The sequence below is a fragment of the Engystomops pustulosus genome, chromosome 7 (genome assembly GCF_040894005.1).
Source record: "Engystomops pustulosus chromosome 7, aEngPut4.maternal, whole genome shotgun sequence".
NCBI lineage: Eukaryota > Metazoa > Chordata > Amphibia > Anura > Leptodactylidae > Engystomops > Engystomops pustulosus.
In genome coordinates this window covers 44,715,394-44,730,141 of record NC_092417.1, presented here as the reverse complement: position 1 = coordinate 44,730,141, position 14,748 = coordinate 44,715,394, and the positions used below count along the sequence as shown (strand labels likewise).

Genomic DNA, 14,748 nt, shown 5'->3' with positions numbered 1-14,748 from the left:
ATAAATGGGAGCATAATGACATGGCACATTATAAATTGGAGCATATTAAGGAGGGCGCAATATAAATGGGGCATAATGAGAGGGGGCATTATAGATGGGAGCATGAGAGGGCACATTATAAATGGGAGCATATTGAGGAGGGCGCAATATAAATGGGGCATAATGAGAGGGGGCATTATAAATGGGAGCATAATGAGAGGGGGAAATATAAATGGGAGCATAATGAGAGGGGGAAATATAAATGGGAGCATAATGAGAGGGGGAAATATAAATGGGAGCATAATGAGAGGTGGCAATATAAATGGGAGCATAATGATGGGCAATATAAATAAAAGGGGACAATATAAATGGGAGCATAATGAAAGGGGGCATTATTAGAAGAGGAAAAAAAAGTGCCATTAAGAATGTGGGGAAAGAGCATTCAGAATGCAGGTAAAAGAAAGGGCATTAAAAATGTGTGGGGGGGTGGGCTGCAGAAGAAGCGCACTTATTGAGAATGGGAGGTAGAAGATATAGTATTTTTTCAAAATGGAGCAACAAGGGATGCTAGTATTTGCAAAGATTGCAGTTATATCTTAGTCTGATCCTATAAAACTATTCCAATTTCTCATGTGACTCCAAGGAAAAATGAATTGCCAACCCCTGTGTTATAGCAGTGAATTTCAGTTTTTTCTTGATGTGAAAAACAGTTATTTATGGTCTGACACTGTTATTTGGTATTTTCTTCTGTAATACTTTATGATACATACAACATGTGCAAGCATTTCTTTAGAATGCATTATATAAAAGCTGACAATGATGATATGTTACACCAATATATTTGTATCTACTTTTTATATTATATAAGTCTGAGAGGATTGTGCTGGAATTTATTTTTATTTTTTAAGGAGAACCTGTCATCAGTTCCCCCCCCCCTCTCCCCCCCCACACACAAACCACACTGTACCTATTATATGTCTTTACACATGTTTCACTGATGGCTCTATCCATGGTATTACAGCCTCTGTTCTTCTAAAAAAAGACTTTTATTTATACACTCTGTTACTAAAGATCCAGTCATGGAGGCAGGGGGGCTCCGGCATTGCTGTAAAGTTACCCTGCCTCCTGACAGACACTGCTACCCCCCCCCCCTCCTTAGGAATGAGACACGTCAGAATTGAGAGAGAAGCTGGCTGTGTGTTTCTCGCTGAAGAGAATTCCTGAGGCTGGGGGGAATGAGGGGAGGGACGTTAGTTTTGCGGGGCTCGCTGAAGAGAAAACAGCGCCCTCATCACCCCTCCTTCAGGAATTCTCTTCTGAAAGTCTCTCTCAACTCCCTCATGCCTGAGGGGGTGGGTTTAGCATTATCGGCAGCAGTTAGGAGGCAGGGTAACTGGACTTTAGCTCCCCCAATTCGATGACTGGATCTTTAGTAACAGAGGACATCAATAAAAGTCTTATTTAGAAGAACACATGCATGGATGCATCAGTGTAACATGTTAAAAGGTACATTTAAAAGACATTGTAGCTTGTGGGCAGAAGGGGAGAGGGTGACTTGGTAAATTTGTAAATTTAAGCCTATTCCTGCCATTGTTTGCAGCACGGATGGTCTTTACAACTTAGTCTTCAGTCTGTATGTGATCACAGGTCTTTTGTTACACCAAACATAGTATAAAGGTGGCAGATACAATGTGACCCTGAACCCTCTCTTATCTGCATGAAGTAGGGGGCCCCAGAGAACTGAACTGCATTACAGGTCAGGACTCCTAATAAAACTTCCATACTGACTATTCCGGCAATTGCTCTGGTGGCACTGACCACCTCATACCTGGTTGTATTGCAGATATTCCATCAGCTCAACATCAATTTTTCTATTGGAAAATTGCACTAGAAAAAAAATAAACAAAAACATGTTCTTTTTATTATTAATTTCTTGAAGTGCAATGTACATGGGGAGATTCTATCTCTCTGCCACAGGTTTTCATTAAGTTTCTCTGCTGCGATTGTGCAGGTTGTTGCAGAAAGCGATTGGCTTCTAGTTAGGTATGGAGTACAGATGGATGTGGGATGTAAGATGTAGGCAGCTGACCTGCTTGTGAGGCCACCAGGATATGTTATGCCTATTCTACTTTCTAACATGATCGCTTGTGAGTCCCTGAGTGGGGTATCCCAGGCTTAAGTTGCCTCTTTTGCCTGTTGCTGCTGCTCCATTACTGCTTTCAAGTACTTTTCCCTGAGAGGTGGAAGCGCGTCGTATAACTCAAACCCCATCGTACTGTTAATGGATAGTTGCTTGTAGTACAGGAGATGACTCTTCAATGCCTGGAAAGCAAAAGAAGATCAGAATTTACCAAATCTATGTCTCCTCTTTACCATCCTCTGCAAAGATTACCAGGCTGTAACAAAGTATTTAAATAAGTTCTCTGTACAACTATAACCCTTTAACCCAATGCTCATTGGTAGCCGATTGTCCAGGCCAATTTCTGTAGTTGTTATGCTCCTATGCAGGGCCAACACTAAGAAGTTTGGGGCCCCCGATTGGAAAATTTTACCCCCCCCCCAACAGAGTGATAATCCAGGCCTGTGTTTACAGTGAGATCCCTGCACCTCAGAAGGGGGAGAGTTTTCTGTAAACTGAGTACTCACCATTCCAACGGCCCAGGCAGCTCCTCTTCCATCTTCATGTGTGAAACAGCTCCGTGGGCAGCGCCTCTTCTTTCTTCACGGACGGCGCACGAAGCTGTTGCAGACCTGCAGCCGGCATGAAGAAAAAACAAATACGCTGCCCATGGAGCTGTCGCAGACCTGCCACGCACTTGAAGATGGAAGAGGAGCTGCCCTGGGCGTCGGAATGGTGAGTACTCAGTGTGTTTTTTTTACGGACAAGCTATACGCTACAGGGGGCAGGCTATATACTTCAATGGGCTGGCAGGCTATATACTTCGATGGGCTGGCAGGCTAAATACTAAAGGGGGCTGGCAGGCTATATACTATTTTTCTCTATGCTCGAGTATAAGCCGAGTGGGGAATTTTCAGCACAAAAATTGTGCTAAAAAACTCAGCTTATACTCGGCTATTTACAGTAAGTTTGGTATCCCCATGATCATACCGTCCCAAAAAATAAGGTGGGACATGTCATTTGGAGTGCATAGTGAAAGACCTATAAACCAAGCCTATAAGTAAATAGAACAAATTAGTTTTTTCCCCAATTTCACCGAACTTGGATATTTTTTCCCACTTCACAGTACACGGCATGGAATATTAAATGACGTCACTATAAAAGACTATTTGTAACACAGCAAACCAGCCCCCTAAAAAGATTATAGATTTTTGAAGGTAGGGAGTGAAAATGGAGACACAAAAAAAACAAAAAAGGCCAAGTCATTAAGGGGCTAAAGGAGAGATTGTCCTCTTTAATACGACACCAGAACTGTTCCAGATATATCAATTGGAAAGATTCTATCTGCTCAGGGTTTTAGTACATAAGTATTCTAATCATTGGGGTCACAGCAACTTGACCAAAACTTCTATGCTATTTTTTTCCCAAAATAATAGGTACCCTTTAAGAGATGATCCAAGAAGCTATCTAGTATTCATATACAACTGACGATGAATGACAGGATAGTGCTACTACCTGTGTGATGTTATGCCACATTAGTGTATAGAACTTACCTCCTCCACCAAGAGGTAAGTCTTTCTTAGCATATTTTTCCTTGCTGCATCCACCTCCTGTAACAAACACATATCTGGAGTTAATTTCTGCTACACAATACATTGTTAGCAAAATTGTGAAATTAATAAAAATCAGGAGCTAAAATTCCCTGGGACTCCTCCCCAGTTATAGTTATACCAGTGCCAGAGTCAATGAATGGAGCCGGATGGTTCATGATAAACCAACGCACCATTCAAACCCCTTCTATTCATTGTCATCTAGATGGTGGGAAGAATGGAAGAAGAAGCCCCCTTTATGGTGATTACTAGGCTCTTAGTCACCTCACCATCATTCAGCTTCAGTCCAGAATATCCCATTAATGTTCCCACCCTCTAATGATGAGATGATTTTCCTCATTCTGTTCCAGTACGTACAGCAAAGCTAACAAGTGAGCTACAGATAACAGGCAATACGACAGGACCAGTGAAAAAAAACGACAGAATTTCAACATTTGCTATGCGTGTGGATATAATATATATATATATATATATAAAAATGTAGATCGAAAATAATACCTCAGCAACACGTTCTTGTGAAAAAATGAAGCTGTTCACGTGAGAAACCGCCACGACATAAAGCACAGGACACCACGTCTGACGCAGGGCTCCAGTCACCAGGGTGCGGAAATACAGGCGCAGGAGATTCAAGTTATCTTCAGCAGGGGACGTGTACAGCGTCAGAGGGATGGGAAACTGAGAAGTGGAATAAGATGTAAGTGGAAAAAGTAGATGGTTGATGTTAAGTATATAATAAAAACTGTTTCTTAAAGTTCTACATGCTGTGAACAACTGTATAACAACTCAATCACTGTACATCAAAATCCTCATGTACATAATGTAATATGCTTTCTTATCCAGTCTGTTTAAGGAGTAAAAACTTTTGAAAAATCAATAATTGATTTGATTTAAAAAGAAAAAAGTGTATAATAAAACATAGGTTTGAAATATATAAATATAGACTCAACAAAGAAAGAAGAAGCAGAGGGGAAAGGACACAATTGTAAAGGATGGTAAGTCTACAGTCTGAGGAGGGAAGCCACATTGCGACAGGGGGCTACAAATCTGAGGGGGGGGGGGCACACAGTGTAATGGGGGGAAGTAGTATGAGGTTGGGGGCACTAAGTGATGGGGGATTGAGAACATGAGGGTATTATTAGTCGGGAGAAGGGAAAAAAAGCCCTCATCAATTAGGGGCCAAAAGAAAAAGAAGTAATATGAGTGGGGAGGCCACATAAAATAGGGCATCAGTCAGGGGGGCATATATGTTTGTGGCCTACAGGGGGCATTACAGAGTTTGGGGGACTGATCAGAGTACAGGAGGTATTATACAGGGGAGGGTAAAGCACAACAAAGAGTTATTATATTATGTGTGCACCAATAAGCTATGGGAGCCATTAAGGTGGGAATACTAGAAAGGTATAAGGGCGGAGCAAAGGGTGGGGCTTATGACATCATTTTGTACCTCTTTCTCCATCATATAATTTTAGCAAAGCTACAAGCAGATATGTTAGATAAACAGCAGGTGGGGACATTTCTGCAGGATCAGAATTTTTGGCCAAAATCAGACTCCTGTCTGTGTCATATCGAGCAAGTTCTGACTTACTAGACACTAGAAACATTATGAACAAAGCTGCAGCAAACTTTAGGCTTTTTTGCCCTTTTTTTCAGTAATTATTGTTGGGAAATGTTAATGTTTTGTAAATTTCAAGTTAAAGTTTAATATATCTGTACTGCATTCTGTTTCTTCATGACTTTACCTCTTTAAGGGGCACAGACAAGGATCTCAAGCTGCTTACATGTTCACCAAACAAAGCTTGCCTGAGTTGGACACTGAAACGTCTCTGCAAAGGAAGAAGTACAAAAGTTCCAAATAAGGGGTCCCCAAAAGAAACACCCTCAAACTGCTCCAGGAGGTCCATGTAAAAATCATAGAATGAAGCCAATCCAGGAAGAGGCACATCAAGTTTTAGCGAGTCCATGAAGTTTGGCTGACAATAAAAAACAGTAAGGGCCGCCGTGTAGGCATGGACAGGACCTTCTAAGAAGAGGTCACTACCTGTAAGAAACACACAAGCCAAGCGGGCCAGCTTGGCCGCGGTGGGTATACTCTGCAAGGAGCTGGGCCGCCAAGTTTCCAAAAGAAAAATCCATTGCAAGTTCCTGGTAACAGTATTCACAAGATCAGGGGGAAGGGTGTTCACAACATTCCCTTTAGTCTCCGCATTGGCCACTTTATTATACAGGTTTATTAAAGGAAGGAACGACCAATCAGATGGCAATATTGGACCTTTGGCTTCGGGAAGTAAAGCAGACTGGACAAAACAAGTCTTTTCCTGGTAGACAGCCCTGGAATGGTTAAGTGCTTGATTCATGTGTGCAAAGTGAGTCAAATAGCAAGTCCTGATAGTAGGAAGATCTCTGAAGGCTTCTTCTAGCAGAGCCCCGCGGCTCGGAGAGATAGAAGATGCAGCCACTGAACTAGGGGGCCCTTGCTTAGCATCACACGTAATGTGCAATCTATCCGACAAATCAGCCGCTTGAGGACCTCCCGAACTTCCTTCACTGTGAAGAATAAATACATGTAATATAATAAAGCTTTATGACATAATACAAATAAAAAAATAACTAGTCAATTAAATAGATACAACAACATACGAGTCATTCTACTACATAATAAGGACTTACGGCATAAAAGTTGGATTGAAAATAAAGGAAGAAATAATCTTATGTGCCAGATGCTCACTGCCAGGCAAGAGTCGACTCAGTAAGGTTATAGAGACTGAATGACAAACTGATGCATGCTGGGAATATTCCGGATACATTGTTACCTATGTGAAAGAAAATAGAACGGGTTTTTACAATTTCTTCTCTATAAAGTGTTACTAAACTTTTAACAAAAATTTCTGAACGAATAGTGCGAAGGATAAGAGTAAACTTTGTAATGTAATTTATTAAAGATTTCTGTTACTGGTTCCTTAAGCAGTTTGCGTAAATCAGCTTTCTGTCCTGTATCCACTTACAGCTGAGAGATATAGGGGCCTGATAATATTTCTAATGACTTACTGTATTTTTGGGACTATAAGGCGCACAAAAAATCCTTTGATTTTCTCAGAAATCAAAGGTGTGCCTTATAGTCCAGTGCGCCTTATATATGAACCGTACTTACAGACAACAGCTGCCTTGAACTGTGCACAGGTCTGCCACCTGCTGGTCATTCATCCTTATAATCAGCTGCGCCTTATAATTCGGTGCACCTTATATATGAACCTAGACGTTTTAGCAGGCATTTATTGATGGTGCACCTTATAATCCGGTGCGCCTTATAGTCCGAAAAATACGGTACTCTTTAAAGACAGCCCCTGGATAGTCTCATCTTCTCAGAGAGATGAATCATTAAGCGAAATATTCTCTATGTATGGGAAGTTCATCTTAAACCTCCTTATCTATCTAAATGGGGAGAACTCATTTGTAAAGAGCTACAGAATTTGGTGGAGCTATATAAATAAAGATTATTATTATTATTATTAACTCAGAAGGCTTTCAGATATACTTCTCACTACAGGAGAAAGGAGCAGAAAAAAAGCAGAGAGAAGCTGTACTTAATGAAATATTACAAAGTTTACTATTATAACCTGCTCTACTAGTTTCTGAAATAAAAAGTAAATGACTCCAAAGTTTTAATTACTCTTCAAGTCCAATTACAACAAAATAGTAAAAGAAAGGAGACCATAAAAAGTGACATAAAACAGAATTTAAAACATTACTCACCACTTTATATAGCAAAGATAATACAAAGTACTGCAAGTGGTACTCGTGCCGCAGGAGCCAGCTGGAGGAGGGAGTCACCGGTGGGGTCGGACATTCACTCATCCTGAGTAAGTAATTCTGTAGTCCTTTGTATTCCAGGATAAAGGAGAACTGCACAAGAAAAGCAAATATAACATGCAAGTGCTTATTCCGTCATAGTATAATACAGGGAGGTCATTACAATAATACATCTGTCAATAAATCTTGTATATTTGTCACATTTGTCTTGCATACTTTCCACACAGTGGAAACAATCGCATCCTCCTTGGATATGTTCTGTACAGCTGCTTCAGTATTTTCCAATCAATCTCCACCATAAGGTTTTTTTCAACATTTTTTAAGGGAACCTGTCACCAGGGACCTCAATTTCACTAAAGACAGGTTGCAGAAGCCCTTTACACCTACATCTCTGCCTTTTATAAGCACTTGCATTACAATATAATTGTGTGTTATAACCTACAATGCACCCTGACAGAATCGTCTGTGTAGTCACAGGGGTTGGGCCTTGGTTTGGATGCATTTCAAAAAACATGTGACTTGTCTGTGTTGCTCACTCCTCAGAGCTTGTCCCCCACCTTTGTGCTTCTGTACAGCTCATCCCTCCTGCTCCTACACAAAGCTCACAGCCTGGTGACATCAGTGGGGGAGGGAGGAGCTGTACAGGAGCACAATGGTGGGAGCCAAGAGCTGAGCAGTCTGCAGCACAGACAAGTCACATGTTGTTTTTTGAAATGCATCTAGACCAAAGCCCAACCCTTAGGACTGCATAGAGGATTCTATCAGGCGCAAGGTAAGTTATAACACACAATTATATTGTAATGCAAATGCTTAGAGAGAGAAAGCAGAAAGACATATTTGCACTGCAGCTGTAATGGGCTTCTACAATCTGTCTTTAGTGAAAATGAGGTCTCTGGTGACAGGTTCCCTTTAATACTGGTTACCAATTTTAATATTGATTACCAATTTGAGATTGGAGGGTGTCTGACACACAGAACCCCCACTCATCAGTGGTTCTCATTTGCCAACAGCGCCATAAGTATCCAGTGGACACGGCTGAATAAAGTGTGCCAGAGGATACTACAGTGGGCTCAGGCTCTAACCTATGGTCACGCTAAAAGCTTCTGAGAACTACTCAATGGTTAGACTGTCTAGTCTAACTGTGCCCTGAATTAGCTTTTTACAATCTATTGATGGTGAATTGATTACAAAACCGTTGGAATCTCTGGGGTTTTTATTTTTACATTAGTATAAAATAACAAGCGCACAATACTTAACTCTCTCCAGTACTAAACTTTACACTCATAGCCTTGTCAAGTGGGGAGAGAAGGCTGAAAGCCACACACCAGCTACAGCCTGAAACTGCTGCTGTAGCAGGTTTACACTAATGATGCCGTGTCACAGCTGAACCTCTGTATGCAAACAAGGGATGGTAGCTTCAGGGCACGCAGCATGAACCAGAGAGTGTTAACTTTAGTGCATTTTTTCTACCTCCATGGGACCTACATAAAGTCACAGCTGATTCATTGAATTATAACTTATGCGGGGCCTGAAAGGAGGAGCAGGATTTTAGGTTCTAGGAGTACAATGTGAATGAGGCCTTGCACCAGGTATTATTCAATGAATTTGCTTTGACTTGAGTGTTTCTTTAAGGAAGAACCTTTCCTAGACTTCACCTGGAATTGGGCCAGGGTTCTCCTAGTTCTGTGCACAAATAATTTTTTGGATCCAAACATCCATGTGATGAGCATTTTCCTGTTTTTCCTATGTTGTAACAATCTTGATGCAAAATCCCATCCTACTATTTTGTGTACAGCTCCTAAGCCGTCCTATCCTGCCGCACTCACCTTGCTGACCAGACCCTTGTGGATGTTGGTGATGTTACAAATGAGGTTGAGAACGGCTGTCAGGAAGGGGTAAGGAGATCGCTGTCCAGCCAGGCTGAGGGGCGGCTTCCCTCCTTCGCAGCTTAAAGTCACAAGACTGCTGACAGACTCTGGCACCGAGGAACAGGAAAGGGGATTGGCCACAGCAGAGCAAGACCTAAGAATTCGACATAAGAGTTTACATACAGAATACATAAAAGAACAGATAAGAATAAAATAACAAAAGGACTGGTACAGAGAAAAGGGGCATCTGCCTGCCAGGGCTTAAAATCGACCATACAAGCGGATGCCATAAGGACATAATAAAAGGGATGCAATACCGACACAAAATGGGGCGAAAATAAATGCGTTTTTTGTAGACGCACAAAGCACATGCCTGTGTGAATAAGCCCTTACAGAGAATACGTGCTCATCTGCAAAAAGATAAGGACAGATATGAGCAGTGCCTGTAAGTTACACTGAAGGAGATATACTAAGCAAAAAGCGCCAGAATTTGTGCCAGAATATTTTCTGAAGTGCTTTCTATGAATAATTTCACATTATACACTTTTTACATATTCTAGAGAGAGAAAGAGCATTGGGGCTTCTCGAAAAGTAAGCGTGGCCTAGGTTTTCTAAGTCTAAGTTACAAGATTTCTACACGTAGCTTAATAAGTCAGAATACAGGCTGCCTTAAAACACAGCAACAGCTTGTAGTCTACTTCAATGTCCAGATGGTAAGTGTTACGACTTAAAGGGGTAGGCCACTATTACAAAAATTTAATTGGGTAAGTACAGGACCCTATTAGGTTCTTACCATGGTAAATTACCTACCTATTACAAGAATTAACTAGGTTAAGTACAAGACACTAATAGGTACTTACCTTGGTAAACTACCTACCTATTATAAGAATTAACTAGTGTAAGTACAAGACCCTAATACCGTACATACTCGAGTATAAGCCGACCCGAGTATAAGCCGTGACCCCCAATTTTACCACCAAAAACATATTGACTCGAGTATAAGCCGAGGGTGGGAAATGCATTGGTCACAGCCCCCCCCCCCCCCCCAGTATATAGCCAACCAGCCCCCTATAGTATACAGCCAGCCCAGCTTGCCCCCAGTAGTATACAGCCAGCCCAGCTTGCCCCCAGTAGTATACAGCCAGCCCAGCTTGCCCCCAGTAGTATACAGCCAGCCCAGCTTGCCCCCAGTAGTATACAGCCAGCCCAGCCTGCCCCCAGTAGTATACAGCACTGCCCCCAGTAGTATACAGCACTGCCCCCAGTAGTATACAGCACTGCCCCCAGTAGTATACAGCACTGCCCCCAGTAGTATACAGCACTGCCCCCAGTAGTATACAGCACTGCCCCCAGTAGTATACAGCTTGCCCCAGCATTAAAAAAAAATAAAAAACTTATATACTCACCCTCCGGTGGCCCCAGTGTGCAGCGCTGTTCCCCAGATGTCCGCGCGGCTCGTCTTCAGGCTTCCGCGCCGTCTCCTTTCTTCGCCCGGGAGAAGAACAATGGCGGCGCCCAACAGAAGAAAGAAGACAGGCGCGGAAGCCTGAAGAGAGCCGCACAGCCAACCGGGGGGGGGGGGGGGGGGGGGGGGTTTTAGCGCTGCACATCGGGGCCACCGGAGGGTCAGTATATAAGTTTATTATTTTTTAAGTATTTTTAACTCGTGTTTAACTCATATATGACTCGTGTATAAGCCGAGGGAACGTTTTTCAGCACATTTTTTGTGCTGAAAAACTCGGCTTATACACGAGTATATACGGTAGGTACTTACCCTGGTAAACTACCTACCTATTACAAGAATTCACTAGGTTAAGTACAAGACCCTAATAGGTACCTACTGTGGTAAACTCATATAAAGCAATAATTTTGGAAATCAGGAATTAATTTTAATGGTTAAAAAAAAAAAACATTATTAGAATCTTTCCTTGTAAAATTCAATAGTAGGTTTAATTGGGTATGCCCTTTACTTGACCCTAATAGGGCCACTCGTGTAGTACTTACCTTGGTATTGTAACATCCGCATTCACCTCCAACCACTTTCTGCACTGTTCCACCAGAGGGCAGCAGGACACGGATGTCACAGGAAGAAGGAGGCAGTGCAGAAAGTGGTTGGAGGTGCATGCAGATGTTACTATACCAGGGTAAGTACTACATAGGTGGCCCTACTAGGGTAAAGTTAAGTTTTGTAATAGTGGCCAACCCCATTTAAGCTACTATTAATTCTAATAAGGTTTCTCTTTTGTAACCATTACAATTTCTAATTTCCAAAAAGAATTGTTACTTCTTAAAAAATGTAATGTGAATATACAGACAAATAAAAGCTCCAATAACAACATATATGGAAGAATGTAACGCAGTAGACTGATAGTATGAAGAGTTGATGGGTTGTGCTGCTCCTAATTCAAGTCTCAGATCTGGAAATGACATAAAACGGAGCCACTGACAACATGAAGTACAGCAAGGAGGAAGCTTTTACCGGAGAGAATCCCACATGGACTGTACAGCTGTGTGACGCAGAAGCGGTAGTAGCATGCGCTCTGTCAGCCTCTCCACTTCTTCATTACATAAAACGGTATCCAGTGAGGGCTGCAGAAAAACGAGACGATGCTGATATATTATAAAACTTAGGCTCCTCAGTATCAAAACTTTTCTAAAACACAATCCATCTATTTGATCATATACGATGCATCCATCTAGCTAGGAGTAACATTGGGAGAGTTTAGACGCACCTGTCGGCCAGCCGCCTTGTAGTAAGAAGCCAGATAGTTGATGGATGTAGTGGTGAGGGGTTGGAGAAGGTCCCAGACATCGGGCTGTGATACTTCCGTCAGACATCTCCTTAGACATCCTTCCACTAAAGGAAGCAGTCCAGTGATGTCAGCCCAGGACACAGGAGGTGGAGGAAGCTGAGGCTCTGTATCTATAGGGGTGCTGATTAACAGGAATAAAGCCTCAGCACAATATGCAACTGTATTTACTATAAACTGCGGCATATGAACAGGATTATTCACATACAAAAATGCATTAATGGTCTATTTGCCTACTGATTTACTGTTGTTTCATTTATTTATCATACACATATGCCCCCTGTATAGGAGTAGATCAGCAAACGAAGCACTTATATACTGCCAAAGACTCCAAGATTTAGAAACTTTAGAAATTGATGTTCTATTAACCATTAATGATTAATAAAATTCATTTGCACAGTAAAGGTGCCTTTCATTTGACAATATGCAGGAACTGAGCTAGATTCTCGACAATACCCTGTCAGTGTTTTAGTTCAGAAAGACCCCTTAACCACATCATTTTCAGTTTTTGTGTTTTCAAAATCCTTTAAGAGGCTGTACCGAGTAGTTAAAAGAAATCTACCATCAAGAATGATAAACTGGGGCACTTACTTATAGATCCAGGCACTGTGACTGTAATAAGCTTCTTATATTTATTATCCATGGCCTTCCTACTTAAATCTTCTTAAAATTACTAGAGTCACTCTGTGCTGCATCGTACACTGAGCAAGGAGCACTTCCTTCTCCCACTGTGTGCTGAAACTTTCCTGGCATCAGTGAGATTACATCAGGCAGAGGGAAGGGGGCATGGCCGGCGCCAGCACCCGGCTTACCCGGGCAAGTGCCGGGGCCCCAGAGGTCTCAGAGGGGCCCACAGCACACACTGCCAATTCAAGCATACTCAATTACATCGGCATGCTTATTGCCGATGTAATTGAGAGAAGCGTGAGAAGCGCTTCATTCACACTGCCAGCGTGGCTGACAGGGGGCGGCACCGCAAGCGGGCAGTCACAGAACATAAGAACATAATTGCATCGGCGTCGCCGATGTATTTCTACCGCACAGCGCCTATTGCAGTGCAGGACGCTGGCCGACGTGATGACTTCACGCCGCCAGCGTCCCTGGTGCTGCACAGTAGACGCTGTGCTGAAGATGTGGCAGAAGAGCGGTGAGCCCCAGAAGAGATGAAGAAGAAATCGCATGCAGCCCTTGAGGTAAGTTAGCGTTTATTTTTTTTTTCTGGCCACTAATAATGTGTATTTAATTAATTAATTAATGGAGGCTGGGAAGGGGGGTATATATTAAGTAATGGACCCTGGGGGTATACATTAATTAATGAAGCCTCAAGGGGGTATATATTAATTAGTGGACCCTGTGGTGGTGGGGGGGATATATTAATTTATGGACCCTGGGGGTATATATTAATTAATGGAGCCTGGGGGGGTTTATATATTAATAAATTAATGGAGCCTGGGGGATATATATTAATAAATAAATGGAGCCCGGGGGGTGTATATTAATTAATGGAGCCTGGAGGGCTTTATATACTTAATTAATGAAGCCTGGGGTGCTGTATACTAATGGACCCTGGGGGGGCTGTATATACGTAATTAATGGACCAGGGGGCTGTATATACGTAATTAATGGACCAGGGGGCTGTATATACGTAATTAATGGACCAGAAGCTGTATATACGTAATTAATGGAGCCTGGTTGCTGTATATACTTAATTAATGGAGCCGTGGGGGAAGGGGGGGGGTTGTATCAATATCAATATTTGTATCTTAAGATTCAGCGTTTTTAATGCCACCGCATTTCACTGCTTAGGGGCCCACTGAGGCTCTTTCGCCCAGGGGCCCACTGAAACCTGGAGCCGGCCCTGGAAGGGGGAAGTGCTGGGAGAGCAGGAGGAAGCGTTTCTGGCAGAAGAAGATCACCACAGTCACAGTGCCTGGATCTATGAGTATGTGTCTCTAGTTTATCATGCTTGATTTTTATGGCAGATCATCCTTTAAGGGGTTGTCCCACCAAGAAAGTTAGGCCATATCCACAGGAACGGGCCTAACTTGCTGACTGGTGGGGTCTCAGTAATGGGAACCCCACAGATAACAAGTACATGGGTCCGATGTACCCCTGTCGCACCCAGGGATGACCGTCAATTCCATAGAGATGAATAGGGCAGCCCATGCATGCTGCTCCCGTCATCTCATGGTGCGAGGGGGGACATCGGAACCCTGTTCTTGTGACCTGTGGGGGTCCAATCCCAGAGACTCCCACGGTCAGCAAGTTAGGGTCTATCCTGTGGATAGGGCCTAGCTTGTTTCATAGGATAACTCCTTTAAGTTATCCCCTATACACAGGATAAGGCATAACTAACTGATCGGTGAGAGTCTGACTTCTGGTACCCCCATGATAACAAAAAAACTATACCGTTCTCCCTAATGGTGCATACTCGTCCGGATGCTCCATCCATGAGAGTAGTCAGTGATAGTTGAGCACTGTGCTTGGTAACCTTTCCATACAATTAAATGGAGTGGCACCATGCTTTCCCTGATGCTCCATCCATTAGTGAGAAC

General features: G+C 42.6%; 1 protein-coding gene across 2 annotated transcripts in view; it reads right to left on the bottom strand.

Annotated features, from left to right (window-relative positions):
• Positions 1-992: 992 nt before the first annotated feature.
• The window catches only part of RPAP1 (RNA polymerase II associated protein 1), a 40,839-nt gene continuing 27,083 nt past the window's right edge, over positions 993-14,748 (bottom strand). The window contains exons 17-25 of one of the 2 annotated variants that reach the window (XM_072115704.1): positions 12,116-12,317; positions 11,863-11,972; positions 9,342-9,537; positions 7,459-7,608; positions 6,376-6,518; positions 5,448-6,252; positions 4,207-4,383; positions 3,652-3,708; positions 993-2,301 (exon numbers count right to left, since the gene is read on the bottom strand). In XM_072115704.1, the coding sequence (XP_071971805.1) occupies positions 2,155-2,301; positions 3,652-3,708; positions 4,207-4,383; positions 5,448-6,252; positions 6,376-6,518; positions 7,459-7,608; positions 9,342-9,537; positions 11,863-11,972; positions 12,116-12,317 (1,987 nt within the window). In that variant the 3' untranslated portion in view covers positions 993-2,154. The remainder of the gene's footprint in view (positions 2,302-3,651; positions 3,709-4,206; positions 4,384-5,447; positions 6,253-6,375; positions 6,519-7,458; positions 7,609-9,341; positions 9,538-11,862; positions 11,973-12,115; positions 12,318-14,748) is intronic. The other variant, XM_072115703.1, reaches the window with a different exon arrangement.